Genomic DNA, 15,557 nt, shown 5'->3' with positions numbered 1-15,557 from the left:
ATCAGGTGCCCCCATACATTTTTCTTTCTGGCTGCTTTTGTAGGTGCTACAGGGAGCAGGAAGACAGAAGGGGAGCTCCTGAGAGACCAAATATCTCCTTGTGTTCCAGACTCCAACAAATTAATCTGGACAGAATCCATTAGAACCCCTTCTAATATTTTTCCTAAGCATATCACATTCTCAGAAGCTTGACCTGTGGTCATTTCAACTGTGAAAATTACTGTGTTTTATAATGGACAAAACACTATAATTATTAACAATCTCTCACCTTGTAGGACTTTTAAAACTGTAATTTGTCATAAAATTCATCTGATGGCTTGGGCTGCAGTTACACTTGGAAAAGCCACAAACAGATCAAGGACAAGGCTTAAAAGGAAATGTGTCCAACCCATTTTAAATTTGTATATTAATGATTCCAACAGTTTAGACTACATATACCTCACCTATATTATATGCTAAATACTATATATTATACATAGACATATTTATATTATACATACATGTATATTTTTTATATGGTACTATATGTATGCATAGTATGTTTACTAGTATTTCCCACTTATATATTTGGTTATATATTCAGGAATTTAAACATCAGATAAGACTGAAATACTCATAAGTGCAGTCAGCTCACAGGCAGCAAACACCCCATGGCATCAGGGAGCTCTGTACATACAAACCAGACAGAAAACAAGGTGTCAAATTTCCCTTCACCTTGATTTTCAAGGAACACCACATAATTTCTATATGGCAAGACATCCTACATACTATAGAAAGTGGAAATTACTTTGCTAAGCAAAAAATTGTATCTTTTTTCTAGGTTTTTTCCCTTCAAAACCTGATATTAAGAATTCTAGATTTGCTTTCAAATTGCCAATCATCAAGTGTATCAGATACAGAAGTCATTTAGACACATGATAGGAGCCTCAGTATCATATTTAATTATTTGTTAAAAAGAAATAGCTCCTGACATTACTTGATCAGACCCTATGTACAGATGGATGGATGAATGGGTGCACTTGAAATCTTTTAGCTGTAATAACATGAAAACAATGACAGTGCTAATTAATCACATTTTCACAAGAACATATGGCACATTATACAAATAAGGGAAAAGTCAGTTTAAGAAGATTTAAAGGGGAAAAGCTGGATTAAGAGAACACAAGTTTTAACTTAGAGGTGTTGGCTTCATATTGGTATTAATGCTACAGCAGAGAAACATTTTCAATCTGTTTTTTATCTGATTTCACTAAACCCACATATCATTCCTCACAGTACCAGTAACAAAAGTCATTCTTACAAACTAAAGCAATCACATTTTCCAGTTTGCACTTTAAATGTATAGTCACAACTGAAAAGACACTCAATACTTTAAGGACAACACAGGCAAGAGACAGTTTCCATCTCAGACTAGAAAGTTACTTTAACATTCGCAATACAAAGATGATACAAGAAAAACAACTGGGTTGAAAAAAAAAAAATAAGTAGACTCATCTAAAATCTTACCTTTAGATCCAAATACTCCAGATCCTTTTTCAACTGGATGTAAGTGTCATCCGCCTTCAGGTTAAGTACATAGGGAAAGAAACCAATATATTTGAATGTTTGAAACCATTTCAGAATAGTTTGATTTGCTACATACAAAAAAACAGATGGAATAGAGAACAAAATAACAGAGTAGGAGGACATAAATAAAGCACATTTGCTCCACCAGCGTATTGCTATTTACAGCTAAAAAATGGGCAAAATATTTCCCTAGAGTATTACTACCTCATTACCCCCGCCCAAACATCTAGATTTTTGTTTCCCGCTCTAATAGGACACAGAACTACCTGAAACAATACATGTTCAAAAAACTATTTTTTCAAGATCAATTTGCGCTGGCTAGCCCTTCACTGAAAAAGTTACAGTGGTGTGACTGAATGTCAGATGTAACTAGAAGACATAATATATTATTTGAATACTTTTTATCACAATTCATACACATTTTAAGATACTAATTCTTTTATTCAGGGAAAGTATGAAAGAAGTTTTGTGAATAAAATTCTGAAAAATATCACACTTATATGATTAGACAATCAATTTTGTCTTTTAAGTAACAGCATTCAAGTTGATTCTTATTTTTCATTGCCTCACCTGTAATTGCTATCAGCTTAATTTTATAGTTACACTCATATAGCAACCACTTTATTACAGTCCCTTCAAGGAAAACATGCACAGAAGTCATAACAAAGTTATTTCTCCTCTCTTGAAAGGAGATACTTGAAATACAAAATAAAGTTTAACTGTTGCAAACGTGCTACTTATAGTTAGCCAAAATGCCCAAAACTTCCTAGAATTTTAACTGCTATTTTGTCAGCATTTCATATCCTGAATATATATATATCCTTCGGAATAAAAGAAAAACACAACTATACCTTTTCTCAAGTTTTGAGCCAATGAGAATGTGTAGTTAGAAAAAGAAAAGAAAAACCCTTTATGCCATAAAATCAATAGATCACACTTGCATTTCTTTAGAGGTGTTCACTTACAATTCTTGTCAGATCAGCTGGTAAGACTGGCTAAGGACTTGACTAGAAAGTCTGCCCATTTTTGAAAAATCCCTGTTATTACCACCCATCTTAGCGCAATTGTTCTGTAGGTGAGGTAATTGGGAAATGAAACTTCTTCAATTCAAAAAAATCGCTTTCGTTTTGGGCCAAAGCCTTCACCAATTCCAAGAAGAGTCACCAGATTTTACTCCCAGGTGGCTCCATTTTTGAGGCTCTAATAGGAACCGGAGAGCTCTGCGAGTACATTTCTGTTTGATTTCACATTTACAAGCTTCATAACACCAGTGCAATCAAGAGCACCACTGATGATCCAAGATGCTCCTGAGCTTTTACAAACCAATGTTCACCTGCAGAACTGACACAGTTACAAGCTCATATGAATGTACAGACTGGCTGATGCATTTCAATTTGCAGGTGATGCAGCACGTGGCACAGGGAGCCAACCCCATCATGAAAGCAGCACAGAGAAATGGTTTTGCTTTAGAATGAACTGATACGGTATTTTAACCCACATTTCTGAAGATGCAGCATTTTCAGAAATAGTATAAATACACAGTATAAAAAGGAAAGTAGACACTTTGAAACAGATGCACTGACGCCCTGTAACTTAAAAAACGCTCATCTTTTATAGCAGATACAGTAAGCAAAGAAAAACCGCAAACAACCTGGGCACTGTAGAATACCAAAGAATGGGCAAGGAAGCACAGACTCAAGCATGCCACCAATGAAGCATTTGCAGAGTCACAAAATGTCACAGATGAGCCACGCAGCAGCTGACCTGATAGGTGGAATTAGTTGGCAAGTGCTGCAGTAACTGAGCGATTGTGTAATTTCTTATACTAGCCAACTTAGCCTGATGTCTCCTTAATCGAATGAGAAGCAATGTTAGCTCTTCAGGCTGCAGGTATTTAGACACATTGTAAAGAGGAAATTAGCAGTCTTCAGGGAGAGGAACTATAATTACATTTTTCACCTCAGTGCCCAGAAAGCAGTTACTTGACATGACTAAGCAATTATTTAATTAACTCTGCATTTGATCAAATAAACATAATAAAACTTGAATCCTGTAATAACAGACAGCTCACCCCTGTTCATGCTGCAGACAAAGGCAAAAGTCCTATAGGCTTTGCTGGGTTAAGATTAAGTTCTCATTCGAGTTACTTATGCTTTAACTAACAAAGTTAATATTAAAGACTGTGGGTTTTAAGGCTGAGCTGCACTAGTGCGAGGACACAGGAGGAGCCGTGCTCTGCACTTACCGACTTGCCGTGCAGGCTGGGCGCGCTCACCGTGTGTGTCATGTAGCCCATGGCAGGCATGGAGCGCCGGTCCAGGTGAGTGGAGCTCTGCAAGAAGCCACAGCATGTAAGGACTGTGTCAAGTGGCAGCTGTGTTGCACCTGAGGGCAACTTCAGTCTGCACCTCTGCCACAGGTTTTCTGTTTGAATTCATGGCGTGCTCAGATCAGGGTAACACTCACGGGCCAGCCCCATCCTTTGATGATCAAAAACTTATGAATGAACAAATGCAAATTCAGCACCTGCGATGCTGGGCAGAGCAGCAGCATGAGATGCTTCAGCAGAATGTGCAATGTAGCTTCCAGCAAATAAAAAAAAAGTTCATTAAGTTCCCCCCACCCCCCAATGTCTCCCAAAAAAAGGTTTGCTTGGATGATGCCCTCTGACAGCAGGCTTGTACTGCACATAGGAACAACTGTGAATGCTCTCTTTTAGCCAGAGAACATGAAGCTACTGACATGACTGACACCTTGTGGCAATGGCTTCCATCAATACCAAGGGTTTTTTTAATAATCATCCTTCATATGCCCCTTTCTGCTTACTATAAGAAAGCCTACTGCACACTCATTCTTTCATCTTTCTCTTAAAGCCAAACTTCTATGGCTTTCTTCAAGGCAGACTAAATGTCTCACAATTTATTTTTATTCCCGTCTCTCAATTTCACTGAATGCCATTTTGTTTTGCCTCCCTGCCTTGATTTTTCTTAAGTGCAACTGGATGGAATTTAATAAAGCAGTACAGGGAGCATGGAGTATCACAGATTTATGCAGACACGCACGTTTAAATGTAGAATGACGCTGTGTGTTTACATAGAAAAATGTGAGCATTTTTCTCTACAAACTTTCACAGAAGTTCCAGAGAGAAGTTTTAATTATGAGGAATTCTATTTCCCAATATTGGTGAAGCCAGGATGCCATAAAAAGAGCTTAAAATTTCTTCAGTTACATTGGACAGGAAAGGAAAAGACTGCTGTACATGCCTTTGTAAGGATGTAATGCTCGTTCAACTTATGTATGGAGAAACCAATGTGTGGTAGAATATAATGAGTTAAAAAAAATCAATTTCCAGTGCTGCAAACCACTAGACTATTTCACACTCTGACAGAATATTATGAACCTATAAATGCTGAAAGACACCAAACAGCTACACCATATATACACCAGGAAAAAGATCTGAACTGTGCATGAAGCAGCAGCCTAAAGTTATGGTCCTAAAGCCACACTGGGTATCTGGATTTACAAGTCTCTCTTTGCAAACACTTTCCCTACCAGAGTCCTTGACTAAGGTCAAATAATTAAGTGAATACAGAGGCTTTCAATACCAATTATTCCAGACTGACCAAGACAAGTCAATCCTTCATTGATTCAACACAAATTTCCCCAAATTCCTTAGGCAAGGAGAGCCATTTGGAGTGCTGAAGGGTGAAACCTGTTACCTCTGGATAAGAGGGTACATGAGTCCCTCCAAAAAAATCCACACTGAAACTGTGCAGAAGTTTGAAGTTTCAGACCAACACTATTTGGTTTTGTTTAGCCCAAAACTATTTTGTTTTGTTTAGACTCTGCAATGGACCTGAACTATTAAATGCATGAAAAATGATGTATTTTGCAGTAACAATAATAACAATAATAATAATGATGTAACTAAAAACAGAATCAGCTGTAAGACTAACTACAACAGCAAAACATGAAGAGAAAGTAGGCATGGCAATCACAAAGCTACAAGCAAAAATAAATAATCAAGGAAGATTCCATCCTGCTGAGTTTTATATTTTTGCCTTCATACTCTCTATATTAAAATACTAGCATTTGTATACTTCATGCATGGAAGCATATGCCTTCCAGTTTTTTATTAAAAGTATTCCAAACCTAAGTGATGTGCCACCAATTTTCCTTTCCTAACCAACAAAAGTTAATGAACCTGATCAGAATGGCAAGAGCTTGAGAAGAAAATTATTCCTTGTATTAGTTTTTACAACTTACATCATCTTTCACACACGAGGAAGCATGCAATGAACCACGACTAAATAAACTCCCTGTGCATGACACCACATGTAAATTGTCTGTAATCAGTGAAATGGACACAAACCTTTACAGCACGATTCCGTATCTTCCTGGGGGATCCAGCAAAAGGAACATCCACAGTCTGTCTCTCATCAGATGGTTTAACTGTGAGCCTTTCTGCAGGAGTATGTGGTCTCCGTGGGAGAAAGTTTTTTGGAGGTCCAGGTGGAGGAATATCAGACGGAGAGGGAGGAACAGATATTGATCGTGGAACATCTAATGAACTTTTTGACTTGGCACGATCAATAAAGTCTGAAGAACCTACATAAAGCGGGGCCGTGGGGCTGCCATGTTTGAACTGCTGTCTCTGCTGCCACTCATAGAGCTGCCAAACAGTTCCATCTTTATTTGCTTTCCTTTCCTCCTGGGACATCTTCAAGTGGCTTACACGATCCTGTGCATATTTGTAGTCGCTGGGCAAATTGCGGTTTGGTGGTGGTGAGCTCCCTGAAGGCTGCCTGGTATTCTTTGGCAAAGTGTGATAGTTTTCAGGAAAAGGAGGATTGGGACCCTGACGTGTAAGAGTCTGATCAGAAGCAAGGCTGTAAAAAAAAAGGAGAAGAAAAGAGTAAATTTTAGCACACACTGATGAGTGGGAGTGACTGATAAAAAAAACACCTCTAATGACATAGGTATAGGAGCTACAAGACATCTAACAGACATCTTAAAAGAATTTACAGAAATATTAACAGAGCAATATTAATGACATCAATCCTGCACACATCTATCCTACACTGTATAAATACAGGATTTTAATTTAGTGTTTAACTTAGTATGAACTACTAGAAACAAACTTAAGGAACGGCAGAATTACGTATTTAAACTAAAAAGAAAGTCAAGAACGTGAAGAAATGAGTTATTGTCATGTTTATCGAGTGAGTCTGTAAATTAAAATACTCCTTTCACAGGAAGCGTGCTCACCACTAGGTGGTGCAGTTTACGAAAACAAATGCATGTTCATTATAAATATCTTTAAAAGCAAGAAGAAATCTCACCAATCCCAGAATATCTGAGATAGTTTTTGTTCATGTGAATGAAGCAAAAAGAAAGAAAATGGTAAGAAAGTCAAAGTCCCCAGGTCTGTATGATTTACTTTCACCTAATGCTACTGGTTCTACTGATTGGAGCAACATGAGACTTTCTACGATAAAGGTCATTGACAAATTAGAATATAAAAAGAGGCATTACATTCTGGCTTTAGTACTGCACCCATAAAACACATAAACTGTGCAAACTAGATATTTTAATAGGCAGTGTTAAAACAGAATTGGCAGAAGTTTTGACAAAGTCTAGTTAGCTCCCTCTCCTGCTTTTAAGTTAAAATCTTTCCAAAGCCTCATACATAAGAGCCTGCCTGTCTCATTTCTGATTCTTCAGTCAAACGTCTGCAAGTTTTATACTTGCAGTCATTTGCCCATTGAGTCAGAATCTCCAAAGAGAAAACCATTCTGCTAGGCTTGCTACAAAGCATCAACACAAAAAAACCCCAAAAACCTAAAAAAACCCAAAACCCCAGCACTAAGCCACACAAAGAAAGAAACTCTGAGCATGTTTTCATCACTTCACTCTCTGCATGAGAGGGAGACCTCATGGTTTGGAAAATGCAGGAATTCCACATGAAAGAAAGGCCAGGATGGAAAAAAACCATCTTTGTTCAGCATCCAAGAGTAACTGAAGCAAGGAGGAAAGAATTGCTACCAGTAACTGCTGCTCAGTAGTTGCCACCACCTTTTTTTACTTGCAGGATTTGGCACTATTGGACTGCCTTGAAATACAGATACTCTCAAGAGGATACATAATTGCTCATGCCAGCAAGCAGAATAACTGCCCTGCACTGCCTGGATGATTACAATTCTCTAAAGGCTCTGCTCTCTCATACCACAAAAACTTACGTTACGTAAAATTTCAGAGTGAAGGTAAAAGCAGGCAGGTAGTATGAACACAGGCAACTCAAAGACCAGCATACAGTGGTAGTGCAATCTCTTTTAATTCTCTAATTCATTGCATCATGTGCACTTTGAATGTCTTGTACTTCACTGCCAATTTTTTCCACATGTGGTAGAAATGTATTTTCTCTAGATAGCAATAAGAGCTGAGAATGCTTGGAGTGGGTAATGTTTCAAAAGGACATCTGAGGGAGGCATGAAGCTAAGACAGATTTCTCTGTGGAAAAACATAGAAGAGATTTTGACCACTCCTATACTCCAATTTAATAGAGACCTCATGAAGGCAGTCCCTTCACAGATGTTCCAAACTATTTGTGTGTGATTATTTTCTACCTGGACATTAAAAGCCAGAGTATTGAGATCATCTGGAATTGGTGGCAGTCACTGAAGTCACCAGAGCTGGCAGCTTTAGGAGCAAAACCAAAAACCACATAAGTTTTGTTGGGGGCAAGGGGAATCATGCCTGCCTTCCAGAAAAAGATGCATTTTTCTGAGAAGAACTAAAAACTGTTATTTTTGAAAGTAGTACATGGAGCAGCTGATTTGAGCCTGTTCCATGCAATACTTCAGCCTGCTATAAAAAGAGAACAAAGTTGAATGTGCGTAACATTGCACAGGGAAAGTCATATTCAGAGCTGAACTTTGGAGGCAACTGCCTACATACAGGCACATTGTGTTTTCTCAGTATCTGAAGTAGGGAGAAACCTCAAGCTGAGATGACAAGCTTTAAGCTGGTGGCATCTCTACCATACAAGGTTTGAGGTGCTTAGAGATAATTTGCATCATATAAAAATAGGCTTTGAGGCAACACATGAACTTCTGGGTAAAGACCAATGCCCCAAATGACCCAAATTAGTCCACAACAGATCATGCACTATTGCTTTCTCAGAGATTAAGAGCAAAAGTGAGCAAAAGCAGCTGTTCTTGAGAATCTCCCTCATTTGAATGATGAGGTATAAAGAATATAAAAAGGGAAGCAGACATTAAAGAGTGAATAAATGGCCTGATGTCTTATTATATGACTACTGGCCATGAAAATCATTCAGGGTCTGCAATGGGAAGCAACCACACAGAAGACATTGTAAAAAGAGAAGATAGATGTTCAAAAGACAACAAGTACTATTATTAGAAACACTGTGCCCATTCATGGGAATGCCGAGAAGCTAACAAAGACAAGTAATGTTTCTTCCTTAAGTAAATCAGGAAGGAACGGAAAATTCTGTATAACAAGAAAGGTTTTAACACTTATTTGCAAGGAAGGAAGTATCTCAACATGACTGCATCTAGTGGGGAAATATTAAGCTTAATTGGATTTATATATTTTTAAAATGCAAGTAAACTGTTAGAAATAGCAAATTCTTCATAATTATGCATTGACTAGGTTTATGCAGGCACTGGAACCAGATCAAAACCCAACAATTTTTTAACAGCTGCCATTTGATGGTCCTGACCTTGACCTTTAATTACTCAAACCCAAAACCTCCTGAAAGCCTCCTTTCAAACCTTCCAGTTCTTGAGATCTCTCTGAAAGGCTGGCATGAATCTTACCCAAGCAGGTATTCCCATCTGCTGAGAAAGAGTAGGATTAGATGGCTACACTGGGTGTCACTGGAGTGCAGCTGAGAGGTCACAGAGTGAGGTGCATCTCCAAAGTGACAAGCTAACATTTCCAACTCACAACTGAGTGCTTTATTAAAAGGGGAAGTAAAACATCTGTTTGAAAGGTCTAAAGATCTATATAAAAGGTAGCATTCCTACAAATGGTCATACTGGTTTTGTGTGAACCCTTTAGCTGAAAGAGTTCTTTCTTGTCATAATCAACCTGCTGGCAAGCACTGCATCTGTACACACCTGAGCCAGGAAACAAATAAAGCTGTACTCATTCTGTGCTCAAGAATTATCCAGCCTTCTGAATTCTCAGAGGTTCTCTATTTATAACATTTCAGCTGGAATAACAACCAACATGGAGCTTTAAAAAATTAAGTGGTCTACTACTACTTACTAAAATCAAAATGGAATGTCAATCAAATTATCATCTCTAGCTTATATTTATACACCATGCAATCAGGAAGATATTTGACAACTAAAATTCCACTTCTATCCATCATCTGTCTACACTGCAGCAACCTCAGCAGGCTAGGAGAAGGTGCCATTAAAAGATGACTCTAAGTATCTTTGGGAAGGTAACATGCAATTTATTCTGAATGCAAAGAGCATAATGGCATTTGTCAGGAAAAGGCAAAGAAAACAAGGTCAACTGAGCCAAAACAGACATTTTTAGAGATATGCATATGCAGATATAGAGCTATATCTAGAAATAGATACACACAGATATACATATACATCTATCTATCTTTGTTTTCACTGAATACTTAGCAGCTCCAGCTGAGGTAGTTGGTTCTTCTAGAACAAAGCCCTTCACCTGGGACAACACTATCTTAACACTGCACTTGATACACACCCCTAAAGTTAATTTACTGCAAAGAGTAATTAGGAAGAAAACCATACTTATTTAGCTATCAGTCAAGCCTGTCACTGCCAGGACTTCTAATGTAAAAAACATCAACAGAAGCTTTTTAAGCATGAGCTCATTAGTTCAATCATTTTCTGTATTATTTCAGGAAAATCAATGTGTGTAATAGGAACTAACTTACCGTGTACTTTTTTTCATTAAACTCATATTCTTTTGGGAAGTACTGATTGATATCCAAGCAAAAAAGATGGAAGCTAATTGACTCTAGCATTCTAAAAGAACATTAAATAATATAAAAAAGTAAGAAAGCTTCTTCAAGGGTAATTTCAAAGATAAAAGAGTAGAAGAATGGACTTCCACACACACTTACAAAGTCTTAAACTTCTTACTGGCTCCTAATTAACAAACGTTAACTTAAAAGAAAAGCATTTTAAAGATTCCCAAAACGTCTTCTCCATGCTAAAAAACCACATGCCAATGCCTCTTGTTTGTTTATACTATAATTAGATTTGAACAGATTTATAAAACACTAATTCAGTAGAATAAGCATATTTGAAAAATCCTCACAAGTAGCATCGAGCCCAACTGTTTTTCCTGACACTTGACACAAAGTGACATTCTGAACAGATGCACATATTCATCACTTTACTTTTCCAACTGGTATTGAATCTGACTTTGAAAGAAAAATAATGATGAGATTTTCAAACTACAAAAGCATTCCAGTGTGCATTTCACCTACTGTTACTATTTATGTCATTTTCAGAGACAGAAAATGGAAAAGAGAATCCTGGAGTCCATCCTAGGACATCTTCATTAACTAAATGAATATATGGAGACCTTTCAATTTGTGATACACACACTGACTCTGAGTGCAGTGATCTGATAAAGAGGAGAGAATGGATGTTTGGAACAGCAACAGAAGAGAGAAGGAAAGTAATGAGCATTCTATACTTTTTAAAGTGGAAAACAAACAATTGCCTGTAATTTATATTGTGAAATTGTATATGAATAAGAAGTAACTGAAGGTTGCACTTCACTTTCTGGCTCTTCAAAATTTAAGCAAATTCTAAGTAGTTTTAAGCATCCAGAGTGATTAAAAGAAGAAAAATAAAATAGCATGCTAAGCTCATTTATTCTTTTTGCAATACTGTGATAACATTTGAGAGATTTGATAAGCCAATCTCACATTTGCCTTCCCAGGTGATAAATGCCTGAAAAATACCATTCTGCACTGAAGGAAAAAGTAAATTTTCTTATATATTGTCTGTAAAATATTGTTCTGATTTGCACTAAAGGTATTACTAACACACATTTTCCTTTAATTTAAGAAAATGCCACTTGGCCATCTAGTTAAAGACGGGCCTATTACTAACCTTTTTGTATCTCCTTTCTGGACTTTTACCCAGTGCTCCACTTGAGCCATGTTACTTTTCCTTTGAAACTGCTTATCTGGATTTGTTCTGGGAACAAACCCTCTTTTATATGAGCCAGTACCATTCTGCTCCACTAGGCCAGCACTCATACTTAATGAATTAGGAAGCGTTCCATTCTTCTCAGCTGGTTGAGGCTGAGCTACTTGGGACCACGATGCATTCACATTCGTTAAGTCTGGAAATAATGAATCAGCTTCTGTTGACGCATGCTTAGCCTTTCCCTTTTTGGTTTCCAGAGTTCCTTTTCTGTGGATGTAACGCTCCTCCTCCTCCTTTTCTCTTCTTATCTCTTCACGCTTATCGTATCCAAGCATTTCAGCTGATTTCTGATAACTTTCTTTTGTGTCTGTAATCTCTGCCTTCACACACTCTTTGCAGGCATCCACATGATTGACTTGGGGAACAGCTTGCTGATCCACTTTTTCAGTTTCCCTGAAAAGAAAATGCGTGTCAGTAATGAACACTGCTTAATTGTGAAAAGTTGGTGTGGTCTTGCAGCTCTTCCACAAAGGATACCCACAAAATCACCGTCTGCAGAATGTGATAAATTTGACATGTTATGATAAATATGCTCAGCAAAACTCAGTTGCTATCCCAGTTAGACAAAACTTACCTTTATTGTGCTGCCAAGGAAGCAGAATTACTATATACATCTGTAGAAATGACTGAAAATACTAGTATTGTATGAAAGAAGTGTTCAACATAACATTATGAACAAAAAAGCTATAAATATAAAAATATCTTCCCATCCTAGAAGGACAGAAAAAAAAAAGAAACTGAAAGCCAAAAAAACAAAACTAAGCTGCCAACTGCTCATGGCAAAATATAAAAAAAGTCTTTCATATCTGTGTAGATGCCCCAGGGACTAGTCACTTCTGGCAGAGGACAGAGCAATAGCTACATTTAAGTCAGTTCCATTGCCTAGGGAATTTCAATTGGTGAGCTACTGTTGAAGAAAAAATTGCTCCATACTGCATTGCACACTAGTTTACTTATTTACTTTATTGCCTAAGTAATACCAGAAATCTTGACATTAAAATTTGAACACACTATAAAATGTCTGAGGATTCTAAAAGTTTCATGTTGCTTTTGACACAAAACATATTTCATTTGCAATTTTCTTCATCTCCTTATAACAACAACCTTCTCAACAACTTTTTTTTTCTCTCACAATGTGATGTGTTCTCACTGCTCTCAGGGCAGCAGCTCACCTCTGAAATTAAGTTCAGCTTCTATAAAGCTTTATGGAAAGTAAATTCAGGCTAGGATGTCATGGCAAAATGGTTTTCATGTCAGTCTAATTAGAAAATAATAGTCTACTTAGGAGTAAGGATATTGGATCAATATTTCTAATGTGCCAGACTTCCCCAATTTTTCTTTCAATTATTCCTGTCCTTACAAAGAAGATAAAGAAACAGGTACCAGCTTGTTTCTTGAAATTTAAATTAAATCTAGAAAGTCTTAACACAATATCATATAAGATGTAAAGCTCTGGAAGAGGTGCTGACCCTTTGCTTATATTTGACTGGCCAGAAGAAAGTTGTGTGAGGTATTCAGAGAACCTGCACGGTAACATTTCAGTCCTCACAGCCCACAGTGGTTAAAGCAGGGTTGTCTCACAGAACAGTCTTCCTTCACGTGGAGGATTAGGGAAGGAGTCATATTCCAAAGCCAAAACATCAAGAAGGCTACATCAATTCGAGGAAAAAAAACTAGAAGCACATTTTGGCACAGCTGAATTTGTTCACTATCAGTTCATACCTGCATAAATTAGTTGATATCCATTAACTCTGTACACTTGTGATTTACCCATCCTTAGCATTCTTTTCTCTCTTAACAGCACTTCAATTCTAGTTCTAAACACTCATTTATTTGAAACAACTCATCAAACTTCTGTTCTTTCTCTTTTACTTTTCTCCACCAAAGGCTACGAATTGGCTGGTGCAGGTGTATGAATTTGCCCCAGAAACCAGAACTTTTTACCTGAAATTTCCTAAAATATTTTATATAGAGAGAAATTAATCCAGGTCACTAAATGTGGGCACACCACTCACATGCATACACAAATACTGAACACCAGGTTTTCGTAATTAATATCAGTTAACTATTTTGCAAGAGAAGCAGATTAAAAATAATTATTTCTTTAAAACATGAAAGAGTTTTATGCCCATATCTACAAATGCAGTGTCAGATCCCACCACGGGTGCAATTTATGTAAGATAAGGTTAATTTTTAAAAAAAAAAAAAACTTCAGAGTGGAACTTGCCTCTTCAGTGAGGAGCGTGTTTGCATGAGAGCAGCCTGGTTCATAGCCCGGATCCAGGCGTTCATGTCCTCCTGGGTGTCAGCACTGAAGTAGTATGTGCGCATCCCTGTGTGCTCTGCCTGAGAGCCAATGACAGAGTTCTTGTTGTAAATATATGCCCGCATACCTGTGTGAACAGCCTGGGAGAAAACAAGAAGAAATAAAAGTCAGACAGTTCTTTCACCTTTTCCGCCCAAAAATTAACTTAAAAACCAACTTTTCTGATTCCTTGACTGTTTCCTGAATTTGAGGTGAATTATCACACTGCCACAATGGGTTGTAAGTGCAGTAAACTCAAAAGGCATTCCAATATTTACTGAAATTCTTCTGCCTCTTTCTATAACTATTAAGCTGAAAGTCCAGTGCTTATGATTTTCACAGTGGGAAATTTCAGCTTTTCTTTTTCTTTTTCTTTTTCTTTTAATTGATACATTTCATTTGCCATAAATACTATACTAAACAAACTGAAGAAATCCCTACACTAAACAAATTTAAGAAATTCCCAATGAGATATGCATCAGCAAGTCAATTTTCCCAGCTCATTTAATTAAGAAATTTATTCAGAGAAAACACAGACAAAAACCTTACATTTTAAGCAATTAAACTGCTAATTTAAGAATCAATTATAATGCATGTTAAGACCTTTTTGTTAAAGCGTGCACTTGAACACGTATTAGCTGCAAAGTCACAAGACTTACTGATAATAGTTAGTAATACTGATGGAATTATCACAGCACATAAAATATTGACAATTATCTCTGCACACCAAAATACTCCATGAAATTCCACTGCAAACTAGAGGTACTGGGAAATTTCTCTATAAATATATTCAATATTCAACCATTTGAAATCAATATGGAATATCTTCGTACCTCAAGGCTAGTTGAATTTAATCAAATCTCATCCACATTTGTATCGGCAATAGTATAAATATTACCAAGTCACATTAAGTCCTGCAACACTTCGGATTAGCAGGGATTCATCTCCTTACTTTCCAAAAAACCAGAAGACAGTATACTCTGCTTGAAGGCTCTTGTAATGATATTAAATAATAATTTAATAATTTAAACTTATTTTTATAAAACTAAGCCTGCTATCACATATAAAAACTAACAGCATTGAATACTGCTGACATGGGATTTTTTTAAAAGGAAAAAAATTATATCAAAATTTTAATTTGGTTACATCTGTTTCTAAAGGGTAAACATATTTTGCAAGTCCTGCCTAAATAATTGGTCATTTTATATTGATGAAATCTTCTTACCCTCATTATTCTAAATCAAATTTTAAAAAAACTATTGTAGAGACAATCATAGATGGCTTCAGAAATACAATAGTTTTGACAAACCCAGGCTCTATTTAATCCAGTGCAGCCCTTCTTAAGCGTTATAACTTCAGTTGTTTACCTAGAACTTCCCAAATTACCATGACCTTGGAGACTTGTATCAACAACTCCAAAGAGCAAAATATGTGCTTGCTATTACAGT

General features: G+C 36.9%; 1 protein-coding gene across 5 annotated transcripts in view; it reads right to left on the bottom strand.

Moving 5' to 3' along the window:
• PLEKHA7 (pleckstrin homology domain containing A7) overlaps positions 1-15,557 on the bottom strand; it is a 160,563-nt gene that overhangs the window by 24,191 nt on the left and 120,815 nt on the right. For all 5 annotated transcript variants that reach the window (XM_083864062.1, XM_083864059.1, XM_083864061.1 and 2 more), the window contains 5 exons: positions 14,032-14,210; positions 11,706-12,197; positions 5,939-6,455; positions 3,812-3,898; positions 1,507-1,560 (listed from right to left, as the gene is read on the bottom strand). In XM_083864062.1, the coding sequence (XP_083720188.1) occupies positions 1,507-1,560; positions 3,812-3,898; positions 5,939-6,455; positions 11,706-12,197; positions 14,032-14,210 (1,329 nt within the window). The remainder of the gene's footprint in view (positions 1-1,506; positions 1,561-3,811; positions 3,899-5,938; positions 6,456-11,705; positions 12,198-14,031; positions 14,211-15,557) is intronic.

The sequence above is a fragment of the Zosterops lateralis genome, assembly GCF_965231275.1.
Source record: "Zosterops lateralis genome assembly, chromosome: 6".
Lineage (NCBI taxonomy): Eukaryota > Metazoa > Chordata > Aves > Passeriformes > Zosteropidae > Zosterops > Zosterops lateralis.
The sequence above is the reverse complement of the archived record's forward strand: the minus strand, read 5'-3'. Positions and strand labels throughout refer to the sequence as shown.